This window comes from Protopterus annectens, chromosome 1.part0, assembly GCF_019279795.1.
Source record: "Protopterus annectens isolate FY-2018-M chromosome 1.part0, PAN1.0, whole genome shotgun sequence".
In the NCBI taxonomy this organism is placed as follows: Eukaryota; Metazoa; Chordata; order Ceratodontiformes; family Protopteridae; genus Protopterus; species Protopterus annectens.
The window spans coordinates 1,057,375,201-1,057,395,421 of NC_056725.1; the positions used below are offsets into that span (position 1 = coordinate 1,057,375,201).

General features: G+C 37.7%; 1 protein-coding gene across 1 annotated transcript in view; it reads right to left on the reverse strand.

Annotated features, from left to right (window-relative positions):
* Positions 1-20,221, reverse strand: part of LOC122799665 — a 1,990,791-nt gene that overhangs the window by 1,347,025 nt on the left and 623,545 nt on the right. The window contains exon 14 of the mRNA XM_044068913.1: positions 158-361. Within this exon, the coding sequence (XP_043924848.1) occupies positions 158-361 (204 nt within the window). The remainder of the gene's footprint in view (positions 1-157; positions 362-20,221) is intronic.

Here is a 20,221-nt window from a genome sequence, read left to right on the forward strand (position 1 = left end):
TATATGAGCCAAAATAAGTCAATAACTAAATAATGTAACTAACATACATGCATAAAAGTATAGACAATATTCACAGCACATCTATACACAACCGTCTTTATAAACAATTTATTGTCTTCAGCAGCTAAGTTTCCACGTGCAGCTTTGGTTGTATTACCTTAAAGTCAGCAGGTGTATTGTGTAAATAGTGATGAGATCCCAGACCTCCAGCCACACCAGCACCTCCTCTGGCTGCATTTACATAGCAGGTGTCTTCAGCTATTGCCTCTATGTCACCACCACTCATGATAAGACCTGAAGTAATGATCGTTAGAGTTCGTTCAACAGACCGAAAATAGTTTAAAATTCCCAAGCATCTGCGCTGAAAATGAATAAATACAGTAACTTGTCAATCAGGCAATGGCAATTACTTTTAAAGAATAAGGAAGGTGACCTGCATTATTGGCAAATTTTTAAGTCAGTTCAAAGTCAAGAATACACACAGTTTGAAGAAAGAAGCAGAAACATGAGTTGTTATCTTTCACATATTTCTTATACTTTTAAAAATGACTGTTTATTAGCATAATACAGCACACAGATTAAAATAACACTGAAAACATGAAGTCTCCAAGCTAGTTTTAAGAATAAAGGAATACTCAAGTAACCCCATTGCATCGACGAGTGAGAAATATAAACCCCAAAATGAAAACCAAGCAGTCTTTAGCTATGTAAAATAAATATACATAGGAAATCCAAGAATTCTAAATTCCTACTATCTTGTCTCTCCGATTTGCCTTATACTTTTAAAAATAACTGCTTATTAGCATAATACAGCACCTAGATTGAAATAACATTGAAAACATGAAGTCTGCAAACTATTTTTCACTATTCCTAGCAATAAATACTGATGAGTAAAACATATTATACAATGACTCCCTATTACTATTCGAAAATGTGCACGCTGATTAGCCTAGCCCAACCCAACCAGCGTACCCATTGCAAATCCCACAATATACCAATGGATAAAGGTCCGGTCGCTCAGACTTTTTTTCCGTTGGTATAAAGTGCCCCAAAACCTTTTTTTTTTTTTTACAACTAAAAAAAAAAAAAAAAGAGAAAACGGGGCAATGGAGACTTTCTTTTCTCCGTTGCTTCCATTTCAAAGCACTGACGTACTGGGTATGAGTGGGAATGCAAGTCCCATACGCATGCGGAGTACATCAAAACGAAGAAGCAGTATACCACAAACAGCGGAAGAACAGTAATCTGCCGTTATACAAAGACATCATTTAAGAAAAGTAAGTTTCTTAAATAATGTCATTGTATAATAACAATAACCAACTCCGTGGTTGTGGTATATTAAAGATTTACCCACGGTTGCCTTTGTTTAATCACTCGGACTTCACCCTCATGATTAAACCACACCAACTGTGGGTAAATCTTCAATATACCACACCACGTCGTCGGTTATTGCTTTACTATACGATAAAACATGATCAAGTGTTCTAACATGTGCACATTGTTTGGTCTGTCCAATCAGTGTGCCCACAGTAAATCAGATGTTCTCCATGGAAAGAAGTCCAGTTACATGAATCATCTCCTCTGTACACAAAATAGAAATAAAAAGAGTTTTTAACAGAGAAAGATAGCAGCTGTAATGTTTAGTAGCCACTACCTGTGCCAGAAAAATAAGTATTTCAGCTACTGGCTACAACAAGCCGTATGCTAAAAGAAAAAAAAAAACAGAAACTGAGCGCATGTTCAGATCATCATTTGGTTTCCCCACAACAGAAACATTATAGGGAACACTAACGTACTGCCAAAGACATTATTTAAAAAAGGTAAGTAATTTCTTTTTTAAATACTGTTATTCACTCCCGCATGTGGGTTTCACACGATTTACCCACAGTTGGTTTAGTTTAATTACTCAGGCTTCACAAAGTCATGGGTTATTGTGAAAATATCAACACAAATGATTATGTCATGCTTAATAATAAATATAAAGACAGCGTGAAGGAAATCACACACTATGGCTTATACCAGCATTATTTTATTCAGCACTTCATAGGAAAGTATTTTTCACCTCACTAATTAATACTACAAGCAAATAAAATTGCAACAGATATTCAGGTATATTTGCAAAGAAATACTGTTAACAGCAAATCATGAAAAGAAGTTCAACTTACACTAGCAGTTCTACAGCCATCAGATGCAAGTACTCCACAGAAGAATTCTACATTCCAGCCATGTACTGCCCATACCAGCATCAGTTTGACAAAGTTATGTAACGTATATATGTACATCATCACTGTCACAATGTCATAAAATGCATATCAACAAATACACTATTACAGAATCATGTAATGTATATAGGCAGAACATCACTGTAACAGTGTCATCTAATGTATATAAGCAAATCATCATTTTGACAATGTCATGTAATGTATACAAGCATGGCACCACTGTGACAGTGTTATGTAATGTATATAAGCACAGCATCACTGTGACAGTGTCAGGTAATGTATACAAGCATGGCATCACTGTGACAATGCCATGTAATGTATATAAGCACTGCATCACTGCACCAATGTCATGTCATGTAAATAGGCACAGCATCACTGTGATAGTCTCACATAATGTATATAAGTACAGCATCAATGTGACAATGCCATGTAATGTATATAAACCATGACATCAGTGTCACAGTGTCATGTAATGTATATCAGCACAGCATCAATGTGACAGTGTAATTTAATGTATATAAGCACAGCATCACTGTGATATTGTCAGTTAATAGTTTATATAAGCACAGAATTAGTGTGACAATGTTATGTAATGTATATAAGCATGGTACTACAGTGCTAGTATCACATAATGTATATAAGCACAGCATCACTGTGACAGTGTCTTGTACTGTGACAATTTCATGTAATGTATATAGGCACAGCATCACAGTGGTAATGTCACATAATGTATATAAGCACAACATCACTGTGACAGTGTCATTTAATGTATATGAGCACAGCATCATTTTGATAGTATCATCTAATGTTTATAAGCACAGCATCTCTGTGACAGTATCATGCAATGTATAAAACATGGCATCGCCATGACAGTGTCATATAATGTATATAAGCACAACATCACTGTGACAGTGTCATTTAAGGAATATGACCACATTATCACTGCAATAGTTTCATCTAATGTATATAAGCACAGCATCACTGTGACAATGTCATGTAATATAGATAAGCACAGCATCGCTGTGATAGTATCAGGTAATGTATATAAGCACAGCATCACTGTGATAGTGTCAGGTAATGTATATGAGAGCAGCATCACTGTGATAGTGTCATGTAATGCATATAAGCACAACATCATTGTGATAATGTCAGGTAATGTATATAAGCACAGAATTATTGTGATAGTGTCTTGTAATGTATATAAGCATGGCAACATGGAATCACTGCAATAGTATCATGTAATGTTTATAAGCATGGAATCACTGTGATAGTGTCATGTAATCTATATAAGCATAGCATCACTGTGACAATGTCACGTAATGTACATAAGAACAGCATCACTGTGATAGTGCCATCTAATATTTATAAGCACAGCATTATTTTGATAGTTTTATGTAATGTTTATCAACACATTACTGCAATAGTGTGATGTGCTGTATTTGAGCACATCACTGTGATAGTGTCATGCAATATATGTAAGCACAGCTTCACTGTGACTGTGTCAAGTAATATATACAAGCATGGCAGCACAAAATCATTGAAATAGGGTCATGTAATATATATAAACACAGAATCACTGCAATAGTGTAAGGCAGTGTACATAAGAACAGCATCACTGTGATACTGTCATGTAATGTGTATAAGCACTGCATTACTGTGATACTGTCATGTAATGTATATAAGCACAGCATCACTGCAATAGTGTCAGGTAATGTATATAAGCACTGCATCACTGTGACAGTGCCACATCATGTATATAAGCATAGCATCACTGTGATAGTGTCATGTCATGCATATAAGCACAGCATCACTGTAATAGTATCATGTAATGTGTATAAGTACTGCATCACTGTGGCAGTGCCATCTAATGTATATAAGCACATCATCATTGTGAAGTGTCATGTAATTTATACAAACATGGCATCACTGTGAAATTGTTATGCAATGTATATAAGCACAGCATCACTGTGACAATGTCATGTAATGTATATGAGCGCAGCATCACTGTGATAGTGTCATCTAATGTTTATAAGCACAGCATTACTGTGACAGTGTTATGTAATGTTTACCAGCACATCACTGTGACAGTGTGATGTACTGTATTTGAGCACAGTATCACTGTGATAGTGTTGTGTAATGTATAGAAGCATGGCATCACTGTGACTGTGTCAAATAATTTTCACAAGCATGGCAGCACATAATCACTGAAATAGGCTCATGCAGTGTGCATAAACACAGAATCACCATGATAGTGTCAGGCAATTTATATGATTACAGCATCACTGTGATACTGTCATGTAATGTATATAAGCACAGCATCACTGTGACAATGTCATGTAGTGAATATAAGCACAGCATCACTGTGCCAATGTCATGTAATGTATATAAGCATGGCATCACTGTCATACAATGTCATGTAGTGAATATAAGCACAGCATCACTGTGTCAATATCATGTAATGTATATAAGCATGGCATCACTGTGATAGTGTCATGTAATGTATATAAGCACAAAATCACTTTGTGTCATATAATGTATATAAACACAGAATCACTGTGATAATGTCATGTAATGTAGTAATGTATATAAGTACGGAATCACTGTGATAGTGTCATGTAATGTATATAAGCATGAAATCACTGTGATAGTGTCATGTAATGTTTATAAGCACAGCATCACTGTGATAGTATCAGGTAATGTGTATAAGTACTGCTTTTCAATGTGAGAGTTTCACATCATGTATATAAGCATAGCATCAATGTGATAGCGTGATGTATTGTATTTGAGCAAAGCATCACTGTGATAGTGTCACATAACATATATAAGCACATAATCACTGTTACCATGTCATACAATGTGTATAAATATGGCATCACTGTGATAGTGTCATCTAATGTATAGAAGCACAGCATCACTGTGACTGTGTCAAATAATGTATACAAGCATTGCAGCACATAATCAGTGCAATAGAGTCATGCAATGTATATAAGCACAGAATCACTATGATAATGTCAGGCAATGTATATGAGCACAGCATCACTGTGACACTGTCATGTAAAGTATATAAACACACCATCACTGTGACAGTGTCATGTCATGTATATAAGCATGGCATCACTGTGATAGTGTCACATAATATATATAAGCACAGTATCGCTGTGATAGTGTCAGGTAATGTATATAAGCACAGCATCCCTGTGATAGTGTCATGTAATGTATGAGACTGATGCATGGTGTCAAAGCCATGGTCTCAAGCTAAATGCAAAAAAATGTGTAGTAATCCCCTTTGGAAAAAACAGAGTGCCCGCAAACTACAACATAGGAGGTAATCCCCTGAAATCTGAAGAAGAAATAAGGGATCTGGGGACCCAAGTAGATAGTCAGCTTTCCTTTGAAAACCATGTTGCCAAAGTGGTTAGAAAATCCTTCTATGTGACCCATTTGATCACGAAATTGTTTGCATCAAGATCTAAAGATGTAATGGTGCCCCTCTACTCTTCCCTCATCAGACCCATTATTGAGTACAATGCACCAATTACAATGTACCTGGCTAGACATCTCCAGCAGCTGGAGAGACCACAAAGGTACCTAACCAAGAGGATTACTGGCCTCAAACAGTTGCCCTATGCAGCATGATTGAAAAAGCTAAGACTGTTCTCTGTTGCATACCGCTTTCTCAGAGGCGATCTCTGTCTAACGTACAGAGCCATGTCCAACCCAAAATTGTTGAACATGCTCCATCTTAGGAAAACCAAATCTACTCAAGCTACATGCTCTAGGGATATAAACCTCAACACAACAATGAATAGAACATGCTGGAGGGATAGATTCCCTTCGCAGAGACTTCCATTACTATGGAACAGGGGCCCGATCTACATAAGACAGAGCTCCTCACTATCACTCTTCAAGAGGAACCTTGATGAGTGGATGGGTAACAGAAAGTTCACACCGGGGATCACACCAACAGCACTACTAGATAGGGGCCAAGGGTACTAGCTGCTAGTACAAGGGTCTAGGGAACTACTAAAGGGGCGGTGAATACCGCACAAAGTGGCTGGGCTAATATATGCCTTCGGGCAGATAGCCCAGTACCAACCTATGAACCTATAAGCACAACATCACTGTGATTGTGTCATATAATCTATATAAGCATGGAATCACTGTGATGGTATCATGTAATGTATATAAGCATGAAATCACTGTGATAGTGTCATGTAATGTATACAAGCATAGCATCACTTTGATAGCGCCAGGTAATGTATATAAACACAGGATCACTGTGATAGTGTCAGGTAATGTGCATAAGCACTGCTTCACTGTGAGAGTTTCACATCATGTATATAAGCTTAGCATCACTGTGATAATGTCATGTATATAAGCACAGTATCAATGTGACAATATCATGTGTGATGACATGGGCTAGTGCCAGCATAGCTGGCTGGAGTCTTTTAAAGAATGATATTCTTTAAATACCAACCTGATGTACATAAGATCCTTGTGTTACAAATGTATTGGAACTCTATGACATTTGAATATCAAACTGATTTGCACAAATGTTTATGTTACAAATGTATTAGAACTGTATGGCATTTGAATATCAAACTGATTTGTACAGATACTTATGTTACAAATGTATTAGAACTGTATGGCATTTGAAAATGAAAATGTGTTTGCAAAGTTGCTAGTGTTAAAAATGTATCAACAGTGGGGCCTACTGGAAGAGCAGAGGATAACCAGCTATCTTACTGTAAGATAAATAAGGAAAATGTAAATTTATTTATTTAACATTTGTTAACTGGGAAAGTCCAGCATGGAACAAAGCCAATTTTCAGCGAAGGCCTGGGGAGAAATGCTCCAAATGCATGTGTTTATAATGTGGGAGGAAACTGTAGCACCAGGAGGAAACCCACACGAATGCAGGCAGTACATGCAGACTTCAAACAGAAAGCACCCCAGCCGAAAATCGAACCGGAGAACTTCTTGCTGTGAGGCGACAATGCTACCGCTGCACCACTGCACCATCCATGAGCTTTTAAGCCATTAACATGGCAGTCCACAGTGCTGAATGAGACTGGAGATGGTAGGTCTGGGAGCAGCCATTATCTGTTAGATTTTGTAAAGAAGGGGGAAGTGTTGTAAATGTTTCTGGCTCCTAGGCACTGCCATAAAAGCTCTAAATGTGTATTGCAGCAGTCTGATAATGTCCTGTCTCAAACTTCAAAAGGGGATACTGTGAGAACCTAGAGTCATGTGACAAGATGAGGTCATTCTGCAAGCCATCTTGGAAATTATATTTTACAGGGAGTAATCTCTGAGTATTGAGTATGTTGTTTGGGAGCCTGACTAGAAAGATTGCTCACGTATTTCATCTTACCTTGCCCAAGTAAGTTATTAGGGAACACTAATTTCTTTAGATCAGTCAAGAATATATAGCAAGATTAGTTTATTATTGTTTTTCTATATTTGTCTTAGTCTGTCCATCAGTATTATTTTTTTAATATTTCCTGTGATTTGAACTCTGTGGTTTGCTACAAATTATATTTAGTATTTTCATGTTCTATTATTATTATTAAATATATTTAAAACTTTTATTGTCGCTAATCCTGTTAGAAAATATTTAACCTTTAAGAGTGCTTATATTTATTTGGTGACACTGTGGGGCCACTCCTCAGAGTCTTGCTTTGAGGTCAACTACTACCATTTGTATTAGTATTAATATTGCAAGGTATAATTGTATAGCCTTTGTAAGGGCATTAGAGTAGTTGGCTGAGGGAGTGTCTGGTGGCAGAAGGGGGCACTGCAGGTAAATCTGTGTCAGCCTTTCCCAGGTGTGTGTGTGTGAAAATCAAATCTCATTGTGTGTGTGTGTGTGTGTGTGTGTGTGTGTGTGCGCGCGTGTGTGTGTGTCAGCTACTTGGAGCAGGAACACAAACCACTGGTTTCACAGACAGGGTGCTGGAGGACTTGGCTTGGACAATCAGCTGAGGACTTAATCCTGTAACTGTGCCAGTAGAAAGCATTACTGTGGCCCCGGAGGGAGACAGAGATAAAGAAATCCAGACCCTAGTCTGACTGCATTCCCTGTGCACTCTTAAGGGAAACTGCACTTGGTGCAGAGAGCTGCATCTGAAAATATTGTGTGCATCCTTTTCTCTCAAAGTGAACGGTCTCCTACTGGTGTCAGTGGTGAGCACTGAGGCTCCTTGATCATTGGCCTAAAAGAGGGTTGTCACATCATGTAATGCATATAAGCATGGCATCACTGTGACAGTGTCATTTAATGTATATAAGCACATCATCATTGTGAAGTGTCATGTAATATATATAGGTACAGCATCACTGTGACAATGTCATATAATGCATGCAAAACATGAGGCGAAAAAGAAAACCTTTTAAAAAATTATAGCTAAATGTTTTAATGGTAAAAAGTCATTGCAATTCTCATAACAGTTAAGTGCTTTCATCTTTTCCTAAGACTTTATCAGAACTGTTAATAAAACACAATAAGGTCAATTTTGATAGCATCACTGTAATAATGTCAGGTAATGCATATAAGCATAGAATTGCTGTGATAGTGTCATGTAATATATATAACCACACCACCACTGTGATAGTGTCATGTAAGGTATTTTAGCATGGCATTCCTGCGACAGTTTTATGCAATTGTTATAAGCACAACTTCATTGTGATAGTTTTATGTAATGTATATAAGCAGAGCATCACTGTGATAGTGTATATAAGCATGGACAGCTGTTTTTCTGTCACCTCTTTAGCATCAGATGACATTTTCCTCAGTCCCTGTTCCATACTTTGCACTACTGCAACTCATCGTGGGTAGCAATCCTGTACCAATTTTCAAAACTTCTCATAAATGAGTACTCAAAATAGTGGCATACACATGGTTTATAACTTCTCATCTGATTATCTGTCTTTTTGCCAAAAGATTAATTTGACTGCAAAGTGCTATATTATGCAAGCCAAATGTGTACTTTTGTGGGATTTTTCCTTGACACTGAAGCTGGTATATATAATTTAGGGGAGTGGGAACTAAATCCCCCCACAAGGTGGTGCACATATTTGCTTCCCTACAAAAACAAAGAATTGTGCTTTATACTTTTCAGAATTACATTTTCTGAAAAATGTAATTACGTTTATGTGCTAGCTCACACATAGGTAAACCCAAGTTAATGTGATGACAGTGGTTTTAAGTACAGCTCATAAGTTCATGTCTAAATGTGCTTGGACCTTTAAGAATGCTGAGTTCTCAAAATAGATATACCCTAAAATACATAAAGGTTACCACTAAGTGTATGCTTACTGTACACTTTCTGGATTAAAGTACATTATTCACTCATAAAGGCTACACTAAGTCAGATGAGAAAAAGATGCTGTGAAGATAACTATGTATTCACTATGCTACCATTTTATGTAAAATTGAAACTGCTTCATAACTATGAAATCCTGAATCTAAATGTCAAACAAATTCTGATGTCTGTTTCAGTGAGTGAACCCCCTACTATGACATCATGAAACTGATAACCACAAGTGTTGATTATTGTTTGTTATCTAACATCAGATGAATGGACAAGTGTTAATGCCTACTGCCTATTTCTCCAGAATGCTAACAGATGCAGAATGAGGATATTTCCACAGACAATAAAAATATAAAAAAGATTTTTTTAAACGAAGAATGCTTTTTATTGAGTTGCTCTAAAAAGTAAAAAGTAAAGAAGAGTGAAAATTTTGCAAAAGAAACATAGAAAAGCTGATTTCAGAAAAGCATTTGAGGTTGACTTTAATGATTCTGTTAATGAGGTAGCAGAAGTAGTAGCAGGAATCAGCAAAACCAACCTGGAATACTTTTCTGAAATCAGTGTGATGAACTTAGAGAGAGTGTGTGTGTGTGTGTGTGTGTGTGTGTGTGTGTGTGTGTGTGTGTGTGTGTGTGTGTGTGTGTGTGTGTGTGTGTGTGTGTGTGTGTGTCTTAAATGTCAGGTACATACCTTTAATCTAAATTATCTCAATATGCTGCAGTACAATCACAATTCTAACTCTAATCAGTGTTGTTTCTTGCTTCTTATTGAAAACTTAATTTTAAATAGTATGTATTTTATAGAAATTCCATTTTGAACAATATAAATATGTTGTATAATTAATTATTTTCTGGAGTCTCTCTCCAAATGTTGTTTTTGTTTTTTGTACCTTAAGTACTCTCTTTTTTTGTATAAATAAATGTGAAGCTTTTCTCCCCCGGCCTCTGCTGAAAAAGGGCTATTAGCCCAGTTGGACAAACCTGGTCAACAAAAGGAAAATAAATAATATATAGCTTCCTGGTAAGAATTTAATCTGTGAGGGGACTTCCCCCATACCCTTATCCCATTTTACCCTAAAAATATTGTCTGCAACACACTGATGAGGTCATCCTTTCATAAGTGCACTATCTCACTATAAAAGACAGATGGCGGTTAGTACTGTGTTCTCTAGATAAGTAGGAGGTTCAAATATCATTGTGGGGAACTTGTGTGTGTGGCTTAAATGTCAGGTATGTATAGTTACCTGAACAGAGATACTGTATTCACTTCCACCCAGGGGAAGAATTTAACTAGGGAGAGGAATCCCCCATCCCTTTATTCCCCTTTAGCACAGCCATCTTCTCTGCAACACACGGATAAGGTAATCCTTTAGTAGTGCACTTTTTCACTATGAAAATCATACTTCTTCTGTGGCACTTGCGGTTAAAGCTGTGTTTTCAAGAGCACATAACTAGACAGGTAGGGGGTTCACATCCGACATTGCTTAAATAGTGTGACTGTGTGCATTGTCATGTTCAGTTGGCTCTGTGACAGCATCTCTTACATAAACTTCCACTTAGGAAATATGTTTTCACTGGCAGAGGGATACCCTATAATTTTCTATTAACACCAGGCAATACCAAGTTTTGGAAACACAATGGTCACAGCATGCTTTCAAAAAATGAACTATATCACAGATGTAGTATGACGTATCCTGTGGTACTGGCTGTTGCTACTGCACTCTCTCAACTATGTAACTAAATAGGTAGGTGACTTGAATCCAGCAATGACTGACAGCTGTTACTGTGTGTTTGCCTTTCATATTGTGTAAAGAAGGCTTCTAATGCATATAGGATATGTGTTGTTACTGTGCTCTTAAACCACCTTCTTTCATTTTTAGAAGAACGTCACCATATTAAACAATGGTGATGTCATCTATTCAAATGTGCTCTGTCACAGCTGTAAGCCAACATCTCATGTGGTATGTGCAATTGAGGCAATGTTCTGTACCTTGTGACCTTAAGTAGTCCATTCGAATCCAGCCATTACTTATTTTGACTCACTGGTGTCCATACGATTGTGACTGTACATGTAGGTAACAATGTTGACACCCAGCTATCTGCTGTGTACATATATAGCTAAGGATTCCTGTTAAAATAATTTCTGCTAATGTTTCACACAAAATTGCCTTATTTGATAATGATGATACCACTGGATGAAATTTGGATTTCCTAAGAGAACTATAAAGGCTTTTCCTGTGGTGTGAGGAAATGAGGCAATGTTCTGTATGCTGTTGTCTTAGTATAACATGTGTTCAAATTCATTACTATCCAAGCATTGTGCATGACTGCAATGCACAGTTTATCTTGCTAGAAGCTTTATTGTGCCTGACTGAGAGTGTTTCTTAAACAATCTTTAATTACAGAGCTGACGTAAGTATATTTTTTGCACTTTATCTAACTGTTCAGTGTTTCTTATTAGTACTGCATTGATTGTAGTTATTTGCTTAACAGTACTGCACAGGTTTTATTTATTTGCTTAACAGTACTCCACTGGTTTTACTTTTGCTTGACTGAATTATATACTTTTCTGTGTCTGCATTTGTATATCTGCTGACCTCTGGTTGATTTTTGTTTTACTGCCACCCTCCCACCCAACTGCTGTTTTGTTCTTAAAGTTGGTAGCTTTTGCTGTTGCCCACCCCTACTGTAAATCTGATCTAGGACACTCCTCCCAGTCCCATCTCATTAGCTCATTCTACCTAATACAGAGATCATTTGGGAAGGCCAAACCCCTTAGTTCCTTAATCTTGAATTATCTAAATTATCTTCTGTTCCTCCTCTCTCCCATTCCATTTTATTAACAAACAAACAAGACAAAAATCACACTTTATTCGGCAGCCTTTACTGCATTTATGTTTCCTCCTCCTACTCTATTACTTCATCTTTCTTTTTTTGCTACTTGCTGTTGCTTGTTTTCTAAAGTGTTCAATTGCATCTTTTCTGTTGCATTTATTACTGCTTGCTTACAGCCTGCTTGAATTGTACGTGTTATGCTAAGCCTCTTAGTTTTGGTTTAAGCTCTTGGGCTTTAGTCCTACCCCCTAGCTCTGCCAGGTCTTTCCCCTTCAGATTTTGAAAAATATGGATGGACAATTTCCTACTGCTTCTCCTGCCAGACTGGTTGATATGGGCATCCTGAGCCAGCATAGCAACTGCCTCATGTACACAGACAACCATCTACTGCTACCACCCAGGAACACAATTTGCGAGAGATGCAATTACATTATGAACCTAGAGTCTATGCTCTCTTCATCACAAGCCAGTATATTTGGCACTGTGAATGTTGTCACTGGCTAACTGTACCTGGAGTGTCTCATGTGCTTCATACTGTTTAACCAGCCTGGAGGTGTGTATGTCCTTAATATATATTAAAACTCTACCCCCTTTGGCTTTACTGCCCACAGTTTGGGGTCTGAATGTATGATAGGATGAGTAATCAGGTAAGGCTGGGGTGCTGTCTGCAGCTTTGAACCATCTTTCTGTGAGTGCGCAGATGTCAGCATTTTCCAGGGTTAAGAATGCTTGCAATGAGTGAAGCTTCAAGTTTAGACTCCTAGCGTTTAGCAGCATAACCTTTAATTTGCGTTTTGTTGAAATTTTATGGTGGTAGTTTTAACCTCATCACTCTTCCTAAAAAAGACACTATGGGGGAGGCAAGAGCCTTTCCCAGAAGCCTGAAGCCCAAGTGAGACAGATGCAGGCCATCTCTGGCAAAGACTCCTATACAAATCATAGCTAGCTACCAGCCCCCAAATCTGACTCAAGATGCCCAATCTGCCTATCTGGACCTCTTCAAATCTATCAACCCTTTACCCTGATCCTGGGTGACTTTAACTACCCAAACATAGACTGGAAGAACTATTCAGGCCAGAAAACAAATGCCCAGAGATTCCTCAATTTTGTCAATGCAAATGTTTTGGAACAGCTAGTCAATACCCCCACAAGAGGTTATAATATTTTGGACTTGGTATTAACCAACATGAGTAACGACTGCAGCATCCCTACAGTATCATCCTCCCCTGGTAAGATCCAACCATAAAGCTTTCATTTTCAAAGTCATCATCTCCCCCAACCCCCTCTAGCTAAGGTCAAACAAAATACTTCTCCAAAGCTGATCACAGCCTCCTGAGGGATGGTATAAACAGCTTCACAGACCCCTCCCCATCTCTAGGAACTGGCACCAGTATCCAAAACTATACCAAAGCACTATACGAACATTTATATAGATGCATGGAATCAGGAATACCCGATAGGACTAAATCATCCTCTGCAAGGTAGAGTAAACCTGTCTGGTGGACATCTGCAATAAACAAACTCTATAACAAAATGAAAAGAATTGCTGTGCAGGATCAAGAAGGAGCAGGTGCCCAACTGGAAGCAATCTCTCCTTAGACTGAACAAGCAAATAACAGCACTAGTGAAATTCTCCAAAGCAAACTTTGAGTCCAAATTGGCCAAATCTACTAGAGACAATCATAAGGCCCTCTTCACATATGTCCGTAATCTCAAAGGAATCACCCAGATCTACTCAGACCTGGAGGTCAAGCACACTATATATACAAGTGCCGTAGATATAGTAAACTTGCTGGCTGACAGATTCAGCAAAAACTTCACCCCTATGTCCCTCCATCAGTAAATCAAGACATTCCCAGTACCTGCCCCCTTCCCCTTATATCTAGGGAACAGGTCAACACCGCTCTCTCAAAGGCAAAAAATACAGCCTCCATGGGACCCAATAACATATCAGGCTGCATCTTAACATGAACTCAGGTAGGAACTTGCAGCACCATTAGGTACCCTATTAAACCAAAGCCTGAGTACCGGCTTTCTCACAGCTGAGTGGAGGACAGCCACTGTCATCCCTCTGCACAAAGGTGGAGCATCCACCGATCTGGGAAATTATAACCCCATCAGCCTAACTAGCCTGATCTGCAAGGCCATGGAACAGATTATTATGGACCTCATTAACAAGGACATTGGCAACCTCCAAAGACTTGATCCCACACTGTTTGGTTTCGTCAAGGGGAGGTCATGTCTGTTAAATTTAGTTGACTTCTATGAAACAGTCATCAAAACTATGGGCAAGGGGAAGATGGTGCACATCTCTTATCTTGACCTGGCCAAAGCCTTCGATACTATTTCCCACTCGTGCATAATATATAAACTTTCTCAACTAGACATTAATCCATATGTTACCAGATGGGTAGCTAACTGGCTCACTGATGAAACCCACCTAGTCAAAATATGGGAAGCCACCTCAAGCAGTAGACCCATAATGAGCTGTGTACCCCAGGGTTCAGTATTGGGGCCTTTGTTATTTGGGATATACTTTGTTGAGGTGCAGGCCAAAACCAATGGGCTGCAGCTGACCAGGTTTGCAAATGACTGCAAGCTGGGCACTGTCATCAATTCCTCTAGTGATGCGGACATCCCCAAAGAGGGTCTCACCCAAACAAATGACTGGTGCCAGAAACATGCCCTCAAGCTGAGTACCAAAAAATGCATCATCATCCCCTTTGGGGAGAATGACATCCCCACAAATTATCACATTAATAACAATGTCTTAAGCATGCAATCAGTTGTGAGGGATTTGGGCACCCAGGTTGATAGCAACCTGACTTTTGACCACCAAAAGGCTTTCTGCATGGCCCACCTCATAAGTAAGGGTATCTCAACCAGGGACAAGGAGGTCATAACAACCCTGTATTATTCCCTTAGAAGGCCCATTATTGAGTACAATGCTCCATTTGGCATCTACCTTGAAAAGTACATGCAGCAGCTGGAAAGACCACAGAGGTTCCTCACCAGGAGAATCCAGGGCCTCAAAAATCTACCATACACAGATAGGCTAAAAGCCCTATCCCTCTACTCTGTTTCAAACAGACTCCTCAGGGGTGACCTCTGTCTGGCATACTAGGTGATCTCGGACACCCCCTTGATGGGACTGCTGCATATCCAGCAAGTCAAGCTCCACTCAAGTAACTCACACGCGTGGCCTCAACCTGGTCTGTGACATCAATAGGACTTGTTGGTGGGACAGATTTGTGTCCCAGATGCTCACCCATCTGTGGAAGAGACTCCCTCTCCACGTCAAGCATAGTAACTATTTACCCCTTTTTAAGCGCAACCTGGATAACTGAATTGGAAACAGAAAACACAACCTTGGGATTCCACCCGTGCACTGTCCCTACTGGGCAGAGGCATCAGGTGCTGATTTGTCTAAACATGGGCTAAACTCTTGGCTAGGCTTATAAGGGCCTCAGGGCTAATAGCCTAGCAACTTCCTATGATCCTATGATGACTGTATTATGTATCACATATGTTTGGGTATACTCCGCATCGGGCAATATTGTTTGAGAAATATACATATAGCGACAGTCTTTTAAAGAAATTACAAGCACACATATACCTTACAGCAGTAACAGGAGGTCACAACTTTATATACCCAAATATCTCACAATTTTAGCAACACTTGAACCGTGGCATGTTCATTCTTCACAATATCATGTAGCTTCTGTAGTTACATAGTCAGGTGAACAAATCCCACAATGACTGACAGCAATCATTGTTTGTCCTTATGCATGAATGACATCCACAACTACGATATGTGCACAATTAAAGTGGGAGAAGCCTGCCCCATCCTTTTTATTTCATACAAATTGTTTGAATCACAATCATATGATGTAATGAATTCACAAAGGTCGAGTCTCTCAGTTGTATTAAGACTTCTACTGTGGTGTATGTCATTCATTCATTCATTCATTCATGCATACATACACATGTCATTAGCTGGTGGGATTACATAGCTTGTAGTTCAATTCCAGCAAAGGGCAACATTATATGAATGTACTGACGTTATGCATGCACTGCATGACATTATTAATATCAATTTTTACAGTAGACAAATATAAATTCATTTTGTAATTTCTTGGAAGTGAAATAATTGTTCTGTAAATGCTATGTTGTGAGTGCTCCTGTGGCATGTGCATTCAGTAATGGCTTGCATATCTACACATACTGAATGTGGTTCAATTCTGGGGCAATGTTGTTCTATAAAACAACAGAAACATTTTTCTTGGCCAATAAATATTGATATTGCCCTGCTCACAAATGTGTAAACATTAACATAGTTACCTCCTTGTCATCATTCTGACAAAATAATATTGAACACATTAACATCAAATGTCCTTTCTTCCTTCACACATTAATTTCAATTATTCTTGACAAGATCCATTGCTATGTCTTGTGGCAGATGCAGTCAGTACACAGCTCTGTAGTGTGTGTTGTATAACAGGCAGGGGTTTGAATGTGGTAACATCCCTCTGTCAAATAACTGTCAGACAGGAGTGGCTTAGGCAAAGAAAGTATTTATGGCAACATTTTTAAGGTATTACCCTTCAAGGTAGGGCATCCATACCCATTACAATAGGAAAGTACTGTTAGCCCTTCATGTGTGTTTGTCATGGCACACACAGTATGCCTATGTCTGTGGCATAAAAAGGTTGATCCACAGTTTTCTGATAGCTGTCCTGGCATGTGTTTGATTCTGGCAAGATGTAAATTGTAATTATTTAATTGGTTACTCACAGGTATTACTTAATTTCCAAATAATACTTTGTATTGCATGTCTTCAGCTAAACATTTATGTATTATTGTAATTCTCATCTTCTCACTTTAGAGCTTTATTGGACATGTGGGCTTACATAACATTTCTTACTGTATTGCATGATGCAAGATCATCATAAAGTGTGATTGGGCCTGTGTTAAGATATTTTCTTGTGTGTTTTTGTTGTTTACATGCTGTTATAGCAGTGTTCACTGTAATTTCTTGTGAGCATGACCAACATAATTATGTAGCCGATGTGTTAAATATATGAATAGATACCGTTAACTAGTGAAATGTCATCAGATCTTTGTTGTTATTTGTTGCTTGTATGTTTTGAGTGTTACTGCAGGATGCACATGAACATAAAACCCATGCTTGTCTAATACAAGTTTCAAGGTAATATACCCCACTTCTCTGGTTACCAAATGACAACAAATGCCAAAAAATGTCCCTTTCTGATGTGCATGACACAGCAGCCGTAGGGCTTATTTCTTCTTGTTTGTAAATGATGAAGTGGAGAATACAGCAGTACTGTCGGTTATCACACATACATTCCTTGTATATGCATGTCATATTCAATAACTGCACTGTATGTGAATGGCCCCTAATGTATCCACTGTCCTTGCTATTATCTCATCTCAGCATGTTATCAACATTAATATCACATTTATTCCCCTTTGTTACAAGGTTGCTCTATGTCCCTCTCACATCCTTTGTTAGTATGTCCATTTTTAGTTATGTTCTTGGGTCAAGAACTGTGAAGAGGATTAATTATTATCTGAAAACATTTTCTCCATTCACCCTCCCCTCTTACTTATATCTACATTAATACCAGTGTATGCTGTACACATTCTCCCCATTTAAAATCCCCTGCATTTTAATTCTTTTTATCAACTTGCCCTTACTTCATATAAGCTTATAGACAGATCAGCAGTTGTGGTTAAGGAGGACCCACAAGAGTCCTTTCTTGGACCACAGACATTCAGCTTGTGTTTGTCAGACATTAGAATACCATCTGACATATTTCATTGTTTTTACACAGATGATTTGAAACTGGGTAAATATGTGACAGCAGGACAAGACTATAGGATATTGCAGACATGTTTAAAGGATCTTGCCCAATGGGTACAATCAAGCCATATGATAAAAAATTAAACAAAAACAAACAGATACACTTCTATACAAACTGTGTAGATTTTTTTACAAGACAAATGCAACAGTAATTGAGAACATCGACATGTTTAAAGATATAATATATAGTAAACTCGGATTTAATCATCATACAGATGTATTAGTCATGTCATGCAGCAAAATCACACACTGTGTAAAAGAAGTTTAACTACTCTAGAAAGGCTGAATTTTTAAAGTCAATATACAGCTCCCTAAATAGATCAAAAAATGAAAGTGGTAATGTGGTGTGGTACTTATTTATAAAAATGGTAATAAAAATTTGAAGGGATATAACACAAATTCATTAAATTTCTCTGTGGAAATGAGATGTTACCTTAATATGAAAGATTTGCTGTGAAAGGTAATTTAATATGTATATAAACAGCTAGAAAAGATTCCTTCCTGTGGGAATATAGCTATAAATCAAACGCTCTAACATTGTTAAAATGGTTTTCTAGAAGTGTTGTAGATGAGCGAAATTACCATCCACAGATCATAAGAGACAGCAAGACTTTGAGCATGTTTAAGACAGATTTGGATGAGTTCTTCAGAACTAGATGTTTTAACTGACCCTGAATCAATTTAAGAAAAACCTCAAACAGCATTTGAAACTAAACTGGCTATGTCCTTGTACCAAGCCTGACTAGCTCTCTTATTGTGATGGTGTCTAAAATCTGTACTTCAACTTAGATGTGTTACAAATCCTAGGTCTTTTACCTTGGGAATTCTTACACTTTGCAAACTGTATATCTTGATTATATAGAGTGTCTGGAGATAGTGTTTAATATGAATAATGTAATCTTTATCTGTATGTACCTTGCAGCTTTTCTCCCCAGGCCGCTGCTGAAATGGTAACCTTAAATATGAAATACTGTCATTAAGTTGTCTCATAACCTCTATCATAATTAGTAGAGTCCCAAAGGACTATACCACCTACCTTATCAGCTTTAACTACTACCAAATTATCATTGTTACATAATTTATATCTCAAAATAGCTAACTAGCATCTCTAAAAACATCATAGAAGCTACTTTCTGTACATCACACCATTTATTTATAAAAATGATATCGTCCAGCTCAACATACACTCGTAATCCTCTGGGCGCTATATCAGCCTGTAAATACTCCTTCAACAGTTTGATGCAGCACACATAACTTCTGACTGTTTTAGAACAATCACTTAAGTGTTTGAAACTCTTCTCCATATCAGTTGTGGACATATCGCCCTCTTTCATTGCTACTTCTTCCCCTGCCATAAACAACGTAACATCATTTTTATTAGAATCCAAAATGTCCAAAAATGCTGCAAATTCTTAGATTATAAAGACAGAATGTGGATAATAAATCTGGGGTCATTATATAAGCCAGGGTTAAATGAAAACTGTTAGATATTGTCTAGTAGTATGGGTGTGAATAATAATATCAGCTTGTATTTTCTTTAGAATAATGTGATTATTGATTGTTAGCCTGTTTTGTACTTCTGAATATATATTTTTTATTTAATGCAATATATTTTTTATTTAATGTATGTCAGGGATTATAGTAGTGATGTTGAAATGAGAATGCTGACAGTTTAAGTGGTGATTATTTAAATAACATGGCTATCTAACTTCCTGTTTTTCATTGAACACTGATGATGCCTATATGGGAAAACTGGTTTGCAAGTAACAGAGGTCATGTCTAAAACGTTTGATGTCTGTTGATTTTGCCTATTATGGATTAAAATAGATGTATGCCATAACATTGAGTAGTTATTACCAACTACATTATTGGAATATAGTGAGTGCTGGATGTTTTATGTTTTAGGTTAGATATTTCTTCCGTGCACCGCTTTTTGTTCTATTCACCTTTTTGGTCTGAGCACCATTT